The sequence below is a fragment of the Anarrhichthys ocellatus genome, unplaced genomic scaffold (assembly GCF_004355925.1).
Source record: "Anarrhichthys ocellatus isolate YVR2014 unplaced genomic scaffold, GSC_Weel_1.0 scaffold55, whole genome shotgun sequence".
In the NCBI taxonomy this organism is placed as follows: domain Eukaryota; kingdom Metazoa; phylum Chordata; class Actinopteri; order Perciformes; family Anarhichadidae; genus Anarrhichthys; species Anarrhichthys ocellatus.
Genome location: NW_022280085.1, coordinates 1,418,235 through 1,432,141, shown reverse-complemented (window position 1 = coordinate 1,432,141; position 13,907 = coordinate 1,418,235). Strand labels below are relative to the sequence as shown.

Below are 13,907 nucleotides of genomic sequence, written 5' to 3'. Positions count from 1 at the left end.
GTCATCACATCCCCCACATAAAAGCTGATATATAATATATATATTTCTACAGCAAATTTTCGACTTTACTCTCTCATTTTCTCTCAGAATAGTTCGACTTCGTTCTCAAAATCATCTTGATCTTGATTGAGCCCGGACAAACACTCATCCAGGTCTCCTAAACCCCTGGCCCCCCGCCCCTGTATGTATAGCGGTGTGGTTGGCTAGCCTTCAGGGAATGATACTTATGTAACGTCTCCAGCCTCCAAACATGTGCGCGCGTGGCGTCCCCCCCCCCGGGTGCCTCCAGGAAAGGGTTAAACTTCATAGTAAATCCTTCTCCGCAGAGGCCCCGCCTTCCGATTGTTCTGGCTGTTTGCCCCAGAAATCACACCACTCCGGACCCCGCCTTCCCCCGACCCTCCTTCCCATCCCCGGGGCCCCCCGCTTGGCCCCGCCCACCGATGGACCACATTGAAATGGCTCCGAAGTTATTGTCAAACAGAACAGTGTGCCTGAGCATCCCTCCCCTGATCTTCCAGCGCGAGCATCTCTAAATTACAGCAGGAGGCGACGACGAGAGCCTTTTCTTTTTTTTTTTTTTTTTTTTTTTTTTTTTTGTATCTCCACCGGTGTCCAAACAGCACTCCACATCCCTGACCGCGTTACAATAACTCTCCGGAGACAGCCAGCAGGCGTCAGGTGTAGAAGCGTCTTCCAGTGCGGCTGGAAAACATGCCACTGTTATTGTTTCTCCTCTGCTCCCTTGTTCAGACAAGTAAGTTTAATGTTTTTAACTTCAGCATTTATAGTTGTATTTTTTTTTGCCTGAAACACATGTAAAAAAAAAATAGTCCGTGTGTGTTTAAAATGCCCACTCCTCTGACAGCACCTCGTGCAAGGTGATGGGGGGGGAGACGCAAATATTCACAGAATGTAGGTCAAATCTCTCCGCTCCAACTATGAATGTTTCACCCGACCTCGGCCTCGTATTTTCCTATAATTTAAAATCCTCTATCTATTAGTCGTCATGATTTTTTATTTTTATTTTTTTTAGATGACTTACAGTTGTATATTTTATATATTTTTTCATTTATTTGATCCTCGCCGGCTTTTGAATGAAGCTGCATGTTTTTTGTTGTTGTGCCTTTCATTCAGTGGCGCTCAACTCGCAGCAGGTTCCTGCAGCCAATGAGGTTCGAGCAGTGTGAAGACTGTCTGTGTGTGTAGATGTCAAGCAGGGTTTCTGAAAAGCCAGTTGTTTGGAAGCTGTTGCCATTCATAATGTGGGATTTGGCGCAGCTTGCATTTTAATCACTGTAAAAAAAAAAAGAAGCATCATGGGAACATTTTTTTTTACCAGCATTATTACCCCTACATGATGCAATAATCCAGCCTGTTTGCACGAGGCTCTGTCTCCCATTGTGCTTCACCTTAAACGCCCTGGTTGAAACGAATGGGAAGCCATCCAACTCATCCTCCAATGCAAACATTGTCTTCCGCCAGCATTCCTCCACTTTTGGTTGCAGGCCTGAGCCGATGTGAAGTCACCGTCAGACCTGTTTCCCCATGTGTGTCGGTTCTGGGAAAATGGTGAGACATGTTGGAACTGGAACGTGTCCTGTCCCCCGTGTTGGCAAATAGTTGGCCTCCCACACGCTTTTTGGAAAAGACATTACTTTATTTGAGGAAAAATTCAAAATGATCCCTTATTTCTGTTAATGGTTTTAATCTCGCTCCAATGGTGGTGGGGGGTCAACTTTCTGGCCGCGAGATATTGCTCCAAAATTATTTAGTATGAGCAGTTTCCTGTCGCTCTTTCTGCCAATCACGTCATGTCCAATCAATAAAACACGCAAACTGGGCACATTTGTTGTTTCACCCAGCGTGGATTTGGACTCAATCAATAACGAATCAAGGACTGACCTCTACTGAACATTTTAAGTAAACAACCAACGTGAACTTGGGTCTGGGTGACGTGTCATCGGTTTCGGGATAAGCGGGCTTATCTATAAAGTAAAAAGCTTCACCGTTCAGGGAAAAAGAGCTGAGAGTTAAACCTTTCGAGTGTTTTCTATTGTTTTACCCACAAGGATATCCCTGTGATAAGACCAGGTTTGTCAATGTGAAACCGACGACTATCTTTATGGCGAAGCCCTTTCACAAGGAGCCATAAAGACATGATTGGCTTAACAGCTAGTAGTAGATTTACTTCACAGCCGCTGTAATCCGACCGTCCAAAGTCATTTGGAGTCATATAAAAATACTACAACATTTCCTCAAGCTTTAGTGGAAGAAATAAAGCCTCTCCTTGTTTAAATAAAGCATCAACTATGACCGATGGCACCACATGTTTGACTTCACTGGAAAGCTGCTAAGATTTATTGTGCTGTCAGCCATTCATGGCCATGCATGATTCATGATTTGTCTTCTCCCCCAACCAATCTTATAGGGCACTGACTTATGAAAATGTAAATACGTAATTCGAATTTAAAAGAAAAATCTACTCTGATGGCTGCTAAATGCCCAGGTGCTGCTGGTGTGTGCTGCTGCCGGTAAACACCTCCCTCCGCCCGATTTCAGAAACAGGTGGCCATTCAGGGGTTTGGAGCCACCCCCAGGGGCCAGAGGGGTAGAAATGGCCCGAGTACCTTTTCATGACGCGCTGTCTCTCTGATGTACAGTCTAATTAATCGCTCCTTCTGGTTCAGTGGCTTCATCTGGTCCATAGAAGATAGGGGGTTGGGAGGGCCACTCTATGTCTTCAGTGTTCAAATTCACTCCTAAGGAGGTGTTTTCTAACCAGCAGACTGGAAAATGAGATTTCTATTGTGTATTACTTGGCATATCGGCAGCGCCCTGATAAATGCTGATAAATGCAGGCTTACGAATAGAGTGTCCTTGTTTGACTCGCGGTTTAACCATTCATCTGCCCTAGTTACACAAGTACCAACAGGCACCTGTGTGTGTCATGCCAGAGTATAACGACAATGACCCAAATTCCCATCAGCCTCAGCTGTACTTTGTTTAGTCTTATAAACAGTGCATGGGTTAGTTCTAAGTAGCAAATGTTAGACTCATAGTCTTGTTCAATAGCGTTATGCAGAAGTATTATTCCACGTGATTTAATTTGCAGCCACGTCTTTGTTTGTGTGGAGTCTTCCTGTATTGGCCCCTGATAGATGATAACTAAAACATTGGCCCTTTTAGCTGAGCTGTGTGTTTATATCTGTCTGTCGTAGACGCATGGGCAACATGTGGAACCAACCAGTTCCAGTGTGGGAACGGGAAATGCATCACGGTCAGATGGGTGTGTGACGGCACAGACGACTGCGGAGACGGCACCGATGAACTTCCTGGTACCTGCAGTGAGTATCACGACGCGAGGATGGACTTGTGATCGCTTTGCGTACCTTTCAATCCCTCAGTGTGACGATTGCATAGTCTTCAGTTAACCTTTTCTGCGTATGTCACTTCCAGTGGCCAAAACGTGTAGGCCGACAGAGTTCAGCTGCGCGGATCGCCTGAACCAGTGCATACCGAGCACCTGGCGCTGTGATGGAAAATCTGACTGCGAGAATGGAGCTGATGAAGAGAGCTGTGGTAAGCCGAGTTAACTACAGGCTGTCTTTCTGCTTCCTTAATCATATGTGCTTTGTCTTCTTCTATTGCGCTCTGGAATCCAGAGCCTTCATCATTTCCTTCCACTTCCTTCCTATCCTGCTCTGAAGTGATTTCCCACGCCCTGTTGTGTCTCCTCACTCCCTCAGCACAGAAGCGGTGCACGGACGGCGAGTTCCGCTGCGGGAGTGGCCAGTGCGTGTCGTCCTCCTTCGTGTGCGATGACGAGACGGACTGCGACGACGGCAGCGACGAGGCCTCCTGCCCGCCCGTCACGTGCAGTGCTGCGTCCTTCCAGTGCAACAACAGCGTCTGCGTACCCCGCCTGTGGGCCTGCGACGGTGATACCGACTGCTCCGATGGCTCCGACGAGTGGCCCCAGAACTGCGGCACGACGGCGCCCGACTCTGCTCCCGCTCATGAGTGCTCATCCCTGGAGTTCCGATGCAGCGGCAGTGGGGAGTGCATCCACAGCAGCTGGAAGTGCGACGGTGGAGCCGACTGCTCCGATCGATCAGACGAAGCCGACTGTGGTAAGCGTGCGGATTCGTCTCCTCCTCTTGGCTGTTGCTTTTCGAGTCATCGCCTCTTGTGCTCACATGTCGGCCTTTTGCTCTCCAGTACATTCCACCTGCCGCCCCGATGAGTTCGAATGCGGCGATGGCACTTGCATCCACGGCAGCCACCAGTGCAACCATCAGTACGACTGCCTGGACATGAGCGACGAAACGGGCTGCGTCAATGGTACCAATCTCCTCCCTCACCCTTCTGATCCTGGCTGCCCAGCAGCCGAACGCAAAACCTCTAGTCTGTGTGGTCTGTATAACTGAATCTTTTGTTCCACAGCGACCCACTGTGATGGCCCGAGCAGGTTCAAGTGCCGCAGTGGGGAATGCATAAGCATGGAGAAGGTGTGTGACAGGCAGCGTGATTGCAGGGATTGGTCAGATGAGCCTCTTAGGGATTGTGGTGAGTACAGAGGCCTCTCATCCAACACTCTCAGTTTAATTACTACTTTTATGTATTTAATGAGGGTGTCTGCAGCATCAGAAAATAATGATTTGTCATGTTGTCCCCTGCAGGCTCCAACGAGTGCCTGTACAACAACGGCGGCTGCTCTCATATTTGCAATGACCTGAAGATCGGCTACGAGTGCCTGTGTCCCGCTGGGTATCGTCTGCTTGAGAAAAAGCACTGTGAAGGTAATACCCTGCCAAACAAAAAATAAATAGTCACTTGATTTATGTCCACACTTCGGTTAGATTAGGATGTTGCTAGATGTTGATGGAGGTTACTCTGACACAACCTTTTCCATGTCACCGTCTGTGCTGCCAGATCAAGAGGGATCCCATAATTCTTACGGACACAATGATTCAGCATCCTTTTTTTTGTTGTTTAAAAAAATGTTCCCCCTCTTCTTTGAATCCAGATATCGACGAGTGCGCCAACCCTGACACCTGCAGCCAGATTTGCATCAACCAGATCGGCAGTTACAAATGCCAGTGCGAGGAGGGTTACCAAGTCGACCCAGCAACCAAAGCCTGCAAGGCCATCGGTGAATATCAGCGCTCAGTGTTCTTTCAACAGTGTTCGTTACATGAATAGCCTTACGTGCATGAAGATAATATGTTCATAGTGTGGATTATTCTCCACTGTAGCAGAATGAAATAAATCATTTTTCAAAAGAGGATGAACCAATTATGGACCCCTATTTGTGGTCGTAGTGTCTTAGCTTTAGGCCTCAGAGTGGGTGTTTCCCGCGGCAAAGGTTGACTGACATTTGAGACCCGGCATTGCTAGGAGCCAAGCTCTAAGCTTCCATGGTGCTCGACTAACAGGGGCACGTCTCAGATCTGTAGAGCCTAGAAATGATGAAACAAGATGGTTCCCTTGATGGTGTTAGCTATCAGCTGTTAGCAGTTGAAAACATTTCCATGAAATGACTAACAAATCACCTGTCACCTTTTGTAGGTACAATAGCCTACCTTTACTTCACCAACCGCCATGAAGTCAGAAAGATGACTTTGGACAAAAGTGAGTACACCAGAGTAATCCCACGTCTAAAGAACGCTGTGGCTCTGGACATGAACATGGCCGCCAAAGAGATCTACTGGTCGGACATCTCCCAGAAGAAGATCTACAGGTGCGCGACAATGACACCAGAATGAAGGTAGCGTTTCTGTGTCCTCTGCTCCGGCTTGACGCCAGCTCTCCACTGTCATTCCAGAGCTCCGGTGGACTCGGCCGAAGACCCCGCTCAGCACAGCGTGGTGATCGGCAGCGACATTGAGGCTCCGGAAGGCATCGCTTTCGACTGGATCCACGGTAACCTGTACTGGACCGACAGCATTCGCAGCACCATCTCCGTCGTAACTGCTGACGGCGGCCGCCGCAAGACTCTCTTCCACCAAGACTTGTCCAAACCTCGCGCTATTGTGCTCGACTCCCACAGCAAGTAAGTCTAATAGCACTAATAGAAAGTTCAGTAATGCCTAAATCCTTCCTAGACTCTCTTTTTCCCATGCTTTGTACGGACTTAATTTATGTATTTATGGCTGCATTTTGACTCACAACGTTTCATTTGCAACATGTCCTCCCAGCTTCATGTACTGGACTGACTGGGGGAATCCCGCTAAGATTGAGAAGGCGGGTCTTAACGGAGTAGACCGCACCGCTCTGGTCACTGACAACATTGAGTGGCCAAATGGAATTACACTTGGTAAAGCCTCCGGTTGCAAGTTTTTTTTTTTAAACTATTCACATGAATAACAGTGGTCTGACCGGTTGACCCCCCTCCCCCCTGCCTGCTTCCTCCCCCAGACCTGTTGAACCAGCGGCTCTACTGGGTGGACTCTAAGCTGCACACCCTCTCCAGTATCGACGCGCAGGGCGGTGGCCGACGCACCCTCATCATCGACGAACACAAGCTGGCTCACCCACTGAGCCTCACTTTGTTTGAGGTAGACGTTTACCACCCGATAAACTCTGTAACACACAAACCCGGAGCCTCACCACTACTACTCCGTCCCCGTAGTCTCTTAAAATGCTCAAGCTTTGTTTTGTTTTTTAAATTTCTTTTAGGAGAGAGTGTTCTGGACAGACGCCAGTAACAATGCCATCTTCAGTGCGAACAGGCTGACGGGTGATGACATCACACCAGTGGCAGAGCACCTCTCATCACCGGATGACATTATTCTCTACCATAACCTCAAACAACCCGCTGGTAAGAGACACCACTGCCCACACACTGTTCAGGAATGTGTTCACATATCAGATCATTGTTGAATATTTATTGAATATTGAATTTTGGCCGAACATTGTCATTTGCTGCCAATGTGACGGAGGTTCGTCCCTGGCCACAGCTGTATAACATTGGTGTCGAAACACCTGCAGTAATGTTTATTATTCATTCACTGGTATTATTAATTAGATTGCGTTATAATTTCTGTTGTAAGTATCACTTAATGGAAAAGCACCAAAACCAGAACACACCCAGGTATTGCATGCTTAGATCCCTCTCACCAACAAGTTCCCAACCCCCAGGCCTCAGAGCATTTGCTACTGGGAAACAATATTGTTTGGGGAAAAAATAATAATTATTATGTTATTATCATTATGACATATGATAAAATATTATATAGGCTAATTTTGCATTGGGTTGGTTGTCAACCTGTGCTCTAATCCTACTTAATTGCACTGGTTTGGGTTACAGTGGCAAGATATATGGATGTCCGAACCCATAATGGTCACTAGACTGTATCTGGGAAATAACCGTGAAAGTATCAGAGATCAAATCAGTGGCTTTGAAGGAAGAGTTCAAAGTTTTGTGAAATAGACTTATTCTTGCTGAAAGTTTGATGAGAAGATGGATAGCACTCTCAATCGCTGATAATGGCTTCATGACATGTAAAGCGGTTAAATTATAGTAAAATTGTTATCTTCTTTTCCATTGCAGGGAGGGATTGGTGCCAGGTATCCGGCTGTGAATTCTTGTGCCTGGCAGCTCCTCAAGTGGGTAGACATCCCCCCAAATACACCTGTGTCTGTCCAGATAACATGATGTTAGCCAGGGATATGAGGACATGTGTACCTGGTATGTAAAATCTTAATTTGTGTCATTAAATTAGACATTTTCGTTAAGTTCAAGCACTCACTCCTCCTCCATTGTTTTTGTTCACCAGCTGTGCCAACACCTGCAGCTCCCGTGCAGCCTCAAGTGCCAGATACCGACCCCCCTCCTCAGCCACCTGAGCCATCCAGCACCACACCTAAGCCCCGTGTCCACACCACACCGAAGCCCCAGGTCCACACCACACCTAAGCCCCAGGTCCACACCACACCGAAGCCCCAGGTCCGTACCACCACAGTGCCCATAGTTATCACCAGCACTGCGGCCAGGCCAGTGCCACGCAGCACCAAGCCTCCTGTAAGGACCACCACACCTGAACCAAGGACCCCGTCACCCCAGCCGGCAAACCCTAAAATACCCAAGACCACCACGGGGGCTCCGGTCACCTCTCCAGGCAAGTACCATAATGGTGACCATTAAATGACCATTGACCATTTCACAGAGTTTGTTATGTTTGAGTTCATTGCCCTCAGCTCTGACATAGAATGTGTATAGTGCAGGTCAGCTCTGTGTATCATTAACTCCTCTTCTGGTGTTTACGCCCTCAGATTTCAGACATGGCTTTGCTGCAGCTGTCCCCAACACTGCCTCGCCTGCCCCGATAGCTCTGTATATTGCATTGCCTCTGGGTGAGTTGCTTTTGTCAGCTGCTGCGAAGGCGGCTCCCTCGCAGTAAATACAGTCAGCGTTGAGCGTCATGTCTCACCTCTCTCCCTATATCTGCCTCATGTAGCGATCGTTTGCCTGGTGGCTGTTGGTGGCGTGCTGCTGTGGAGGAACTACAGGCTGAAGAACACCAACACCATTCACTTTGACAACCCTGTCTATCAGAAAACCACCGAGGACCAAGTGCACATTTGGAGGAGCCACAGCCCTGACGGTTACTCCTACCCAAAAGTGAGTCCAGTCTCACAGTCTACAGTTCAGCCTGTTTGAATTTAGTACATTTTGTTGCAATCAGCACAAACGGGCTACAGTGTTGCATCTGACATCCTTCTTATTTGCTGTCCTTTCAGAGACAAGTTGTGAGCTTGGATGAAGAGGCAGACAATCCAACCTTCACAGAAAACTGAAGAAATGTCGGAGTGGAAAGAAGAGCCTCAATGATAAGCTACCTTGGATGTCCTTTTTGTATGTTTTATTTTTACCTCACACAGCACAAAGATATGGAAGTCAAAGCCAGGATCAGAACCACTATATCCTCACAGACAGCAAGCGCTCTACAGTAGGAAACAAACAGGGAGAAACATTATTTTCAGGTTGCAGTTTTTTCCCCCATTAGGTTGACAATCCATTAACCAAATCATACCAAATCAGCAGTTGATGGATTCCTCAATCGAATGTGTTTTTTTTACCCGTTATCCCGTAAGTGTGACTCTGATGATGCAGCTACAGAACTGTGTCACTGACACACAATGTCTTGTTTTTCATGCATCACTGAGCTCATTTCTTATAATTCCCTCTAATGTGTGTAAGGTACACACACGAGTCTTGTAAATATGACTTATTTGCTTTTTTTTGGGCCACTCATATCTGTGTGGTAAATATAAAGCTACCACAAGCAGATGGTTGGCTTAGATTAGCTGATAGACTGTAAGCAGTGGGGAAACAGCTAGCTAGCATGTGAGAATTGTAGTTTTTACGCTTTTTTGCTGAGGTGTTTTTTTGCACAGAATAAATAAACGAGATATAACATGTTTATTAGGGAACTGTAGAGATGCTGGTTGGCAGATTGTATCACTTTTGGACAGAGCCAGGCTAGCTGTTTACCCTTGTTTTTGTGCTAAGCTAAGCTAACCAGCAGCTGGCTTCATTCACAGATTTAACAAACAGATACGAGAGTAGTATCAATCTTCTTATCCAACTCTCCACAAGAAGGCAAATAAGTGTATTCCCCACATTTTTTTACAACTCCTTAAATGATGAAGCTTGAGCCAGGAGGCGATTAACTCACCTTAGCAGTAGGACTTGTTGCTTATACTCTTTCGTTTTCTGTACGGACCAACAAACAGCATTTAGTGAGCTTCAGAGGTGGATTTTGTTAGCTGTGCACAGAGCCAGGCTAGCTGTTTACCTCTTTTTCCAGTCTTTATGCTAAGCTAAACCAAGCTAAGCTAATCTAAACTAAGAGCGCGGAATCAATCTTTTCATTGAACTGTCCTGCCGGGAAGGCAAATATATTTCCTCAAATGTCTCTTTGTTTGTCTGGAACAAGAAAACTAGAACATGACAAACACAACACGAGAGCGGATTCAGAGTTGAGCAAACAGAAGGAGAATATCAGCTGATACTAGCGACAAATCTCCGAGCCAGTTCAACCAGTGTGACCTTGATAAGTCTCAATAACTTTGACTTTAACACCAGTCTTTGCCTCAGTAGTACAGCGAAAATATCACCCAAAGTGACCTAAAGACAATGCTTCTTTGTTAGCCACAAAGAATGCACACTCTGTCAGTGCCTTGATCTACACTGTGCTCTGTGATCGCCCTCAGACTTCACATACCACAATGTGGTCACAACACAACGTTCCTCAGCACCTGTCTTGTTGTTTTGAGAGTTCTTCCGAACACTTTTTCAGCATTCTCTTGATTTGTGATCATCTGTTAAATTTTCCACCCCTATGCCCCTCTGGGGGGGGGGACTAGTGCATTCCTCGAAAGACTAAAAGGCTTTGCTGCAACCACATGTTTACAGTGGGGCCGTGTCTTATGCTCCGTGCCGTGGCACGTGTACATTTACAACCTCCCTCAGGACCACATCTTGAACTTGCCTCCAGCATTCCTGACGAAAGAAAGCCATGTGCCCTATCGTGGTTTTAAAAACACAGTTTTCACCAGCTTTTTAAGCTCCTTCACTTCATCGCTGACAAATGTGTGCCTTTTATGCCATATTATGTTCACATATTCATGTCGGTGCTATTGAACTCAGTGGATTTGTATAATATCCTCATCTGTTTACAGTGCATTAATCGAGGAATGTGTGAGTGTTACATTCAGGTTATTGTATTGTATCAAAGCGCTTGCACACTACTTGTCATCATTCACTGAGGGAAGGGGTACATGCCACCTGCCCATCAGACTATCTACATTCACACCGTAGGTTCAGCTACGGGAGCAATTCTGTGGTTAAGTGTCTCGCTCCAGGACACATCGACATGCGACTAGCAGTGGGGATCGAACCGCCGATTCCTCTGATTGAAGGACGACCCCGCTCTCCACTTAGTCACAGCCACCATGTGATGTGGATTAATTAATGGATTCATAGAAGTCTTTCCCAAGTGAAGCTGTATATAGTGTCGTTTCACAGTCACCGACTCACAGTGCAGATTAAGTGTATAAATATAGTGTTCATAAATGTAAATATTTGTTCTTAACTGTTTTTTTTGTTGTTGCTTTTTTTGGTAATGTCAATGTTTTAAACTTTGTTGTAAACTTTAAACATTTTCTGTACATAAATAAATGCTTCTATTTATTTTAGAATCACTACTGTCTGGGTTCGGTTTTTGAAGACTCATTCCTGAAGTTACATAAATGCATAACTTGTTGACAGTTGAGTTACTGAACTAAATGTTCTTGTGAATTCCCCCCCACGTTTCCTCTTCTCCCCCAAATTCAACAGCAAAATGCAATACCAATAGAAACTCTCCGTTTACCTTGATTTGGTCAAGTCGGCATTTTAGGCTACTCGGAGGAGCACAAGCTGGATGTTTCAACAATTTATTCATTAGTTTTTGCTAACTATTCCAACTTTATATCAATTACTTTAAGCTAACTATTCCAACTTTATATCAATTACTTTAAGCTAACTATTCCAACTTTATATCAATTACTTTAAGCTAACTATTTCAACTTTATATCAATTACTTTAAGCTAACTATTTCAACTTTATATCAATTACTTTAACTATTTCAACTTTATATCAATTACTTTAAGCTAACTATTTTGACTGTTTTCAATTTCTTGTATCTAACTGTTGTGACCGTTTATCTCCTCAACAAATGCCTGCAGCAGTACCCTCTGGGGTTCAAGTACCTGTTGTTGGGAAGTACTGCCTTATATAATGTAACAGTGTGCAGGGTAAGAGACTGGTTGTTTATTTGAACCTACAGTATTTTTTTCTATCCATTTCAGTTTAGCAGATCTCATCTGAAGTAAAAACTACATGAGATATGGTTGGGATCTATTTGTCAATTGTTCAGAAATGTCTTTGCCGTACTGTTTGGATATTATTGGCACTTTTTTCCCTTTAATACTAGATTGTGCAAAGCCATACTTTCCCTCTCTGTTTTTTTTATCATGTGTGGCTGAAATGCAGCTTACTGTATGTGGCAGATAAAAGGTTTTGAATAATGTACAGCAGCATGTTCCACTGTTTTCTTCCAACATCTTTGGTATGTAGACATGGCAGGAAACGTGAAGTGAGGGTTTGTGTTATTTTTTCTCTCTCTCTCTCTCTCCCACTCTTTTTAAAAGGGGGGCCACATGTGTTTTTGTAGTTCTACGGAAACGAGACCTTCTTCCTAGAAAGTCATGTCGTCACAGTGAAAGGCAAAACCAGAGTTTCTTAGAAATCCCCCAACAACGTGAGCCCACAGAAAGGAAAAGCAACAACACTGTGAGTGGCAGAAGGTCTCTGTTTTATAAAATAGTTTTGCAACAAATTACAAAATAATTCAACTCATCTGGAAATTATTTTAAAAAGATGTGCTTCTTATATGCCAACAGTGTAGTAAAGCTTAGTAAACATGTCCATGGATATTTTGTAATGTGTTTACACACCACCTTGTGGCTAGCTTTAAAAAGCAATGTTTTATTTCTCATTTGAAATCCATTTCTGCAGTAGCTTTAAAAGTAAGCCACAACAACAGCTGTCTGAGCAGAGAGGGATAACAAGCTGCTTTGTGACTGCAGATCTGTGCTCATACCCACCAACAGGCATGACACGTGCAAAGTTCAAGGCTGTGGAAGAGTGGAAGTGCTGAGCTGAAAAGTATAGTAAAAGATGCAGTGACACATGTGGGCAAACATGCAGACAAGAAAACAAGCAGCTCATGGCGACTCTCAGAACACTCTCTGGAGAAAATGCTGATTATTAATACAGCTATGTCCAGGGCACCATCAATCAGCGTGAGCATTTCCTGATTCCTCACCGACTTTCGACATTCTTTGTCGAAGCAGTAATCGAGACATTTTGTTCTTGATTGCACAGCCGCAGAAAATATCTGTTTTTCAAAGAAAAGTTTCATAATCAATCATTAATTCAAACACAAAGGTCACGCACTAGCTGGATCATTCCAGTTACAATCACAGATGAATGGAACAAAAATACTGCTGAAGAAGTCATGGAGTGTTTTCTTCTCATGACGTATTCATTTCAGAGAGGAATCCGTAACATTCAGCTTTCTGAACACGGTTCTTTCTGATTACAGCATATTTACTTTTAGGTTCTAGTGACTTTTTACCTGATGTTTAAGACGCGTGAGCTCCCAAAGTGTGGGGATACGGCGTCACTGCTCACCTGATAAACAAAACCATCAGCTGGTCCGTCGCTGACCTTTGCTCAGACTACGTTTTTTGACAAAATCTGTGCCAATAATAATATTTGATCAAAGCTGCTCATAGGGTGTTTTAGATTTTACTCTCCACCCACTCTTATGAGAAGTTGATCATATCCCCTCATAAAATCCTCTAGTTTGATCAAATCTCATGATGCTTGGGATGTCATTTCATGCTTTTATTTTATAGGAAATTAAAAGAGTGCAGTGGGGAATGACATGCAAAAAAACGAATGGGAGAATCCTGCAAAATAATGGAATTGAATGATTTATCCTCTTTTATCTGAATTATCCTAATTTGTCTCAAACGTGCTCTGTCACTTTGTTGCTTTTGCCATTGTTTTGGAAATATTTAATTTAATATATTCGGGTTTGGATCCATGATTACGCAAAGCTATTAAACTTGTCTAACTACATCACTTGTTTTGTGCTTGATGAAAAAATCATACATTTTGTCTCGCCAATACTCAAACTAAGCCACCATGTAATAGCATACAGCTTTACAGCTGCTAGCTTATCTGTTTTTGGATGTGTGTACAACAGCGTCATCTGCATACATTTTTCATTTGTGACACTGTTCTGAAAGATCATTAATAAAATAAAACTGGCTAAATAATAGGGGGC

General features: G+C 44.6%; 1 protein-coding gene across 2 annotated transcripts; it reads left to right on the top strand.

Moving 5' to 3' along the window:
- The first annotated feature begins 513 nt into the window (after positions 1-513).
- Positions 514-11,116, top strand: ldlra (low density lipoprotein receptor a). 2 transcript variants are annotated; one of them, XR_004213593.1, is made up of 19 exons: positions 514-757; positions 3,222-3,347; positions 3,460-3,582; positions 3,750-4,133; positions 4,222-4,344; positions 4,447-4,569; positions 4,683-4,802; positions 5,030-5,155; positions 5,572-5,743; positions 5,828-6,055; positions 6,201-6,319; positions 6,421-6,560; positions 6,682-6,823; positions 7,556-7,693; positions 7,782-8,123; positions 8,278-8,358; positions 8,463-8,626; positions 8,746-9,222; positions 9,608-11,116. XR_004213593.1 is itself a non-coding variant. In XM_031870981.1 (18 exons), the coding sequence occupies exons 1-18, from the start codon at positions 715-717 to the stop codon at positions 8,800-8,802; spliced, it is 2,751 nt and encodes a 916-aa protein (XP_031726841.1). In that variant the 5' UTR covers positions 514-714; the 3' UTR covers positions 8,803-11,116. The 2 variants fall into 2 exon arrangements, 1 of the variants encoding a protein (XP_031726841.1); XM_031870981.1 differs by having other exon boundaries at positions 8,746-11,116.
- The last annotated feature ends 2,791 nt before the right edge of the window (positions 11,117-13,907 follow it).

Bases quoted from the DNA above. Each gene is read 5' to 3' on its own strand.
- ldlra (XM_031870981.1), top strand. From the start codon at position 715: ATGCCACTGTTATTGTTTCTCCTCTGCTCCCTTGTTCAGACAA. The intron at 4,803-5,029 runs GTAATACCCTGC...CTTTGAATCCAG, and splicing joins TGAGAAAAAGCACTGTGAAG to ATATCGACGAGTGCGCCAAC. The intron at 8,124-8,277 runs GCAAGTACCATA...TTACGCCCTCAG, and splicing joins GGCTCCGGTCACCTCTCCAG to ATTTCAGACATGGCTTTGCT.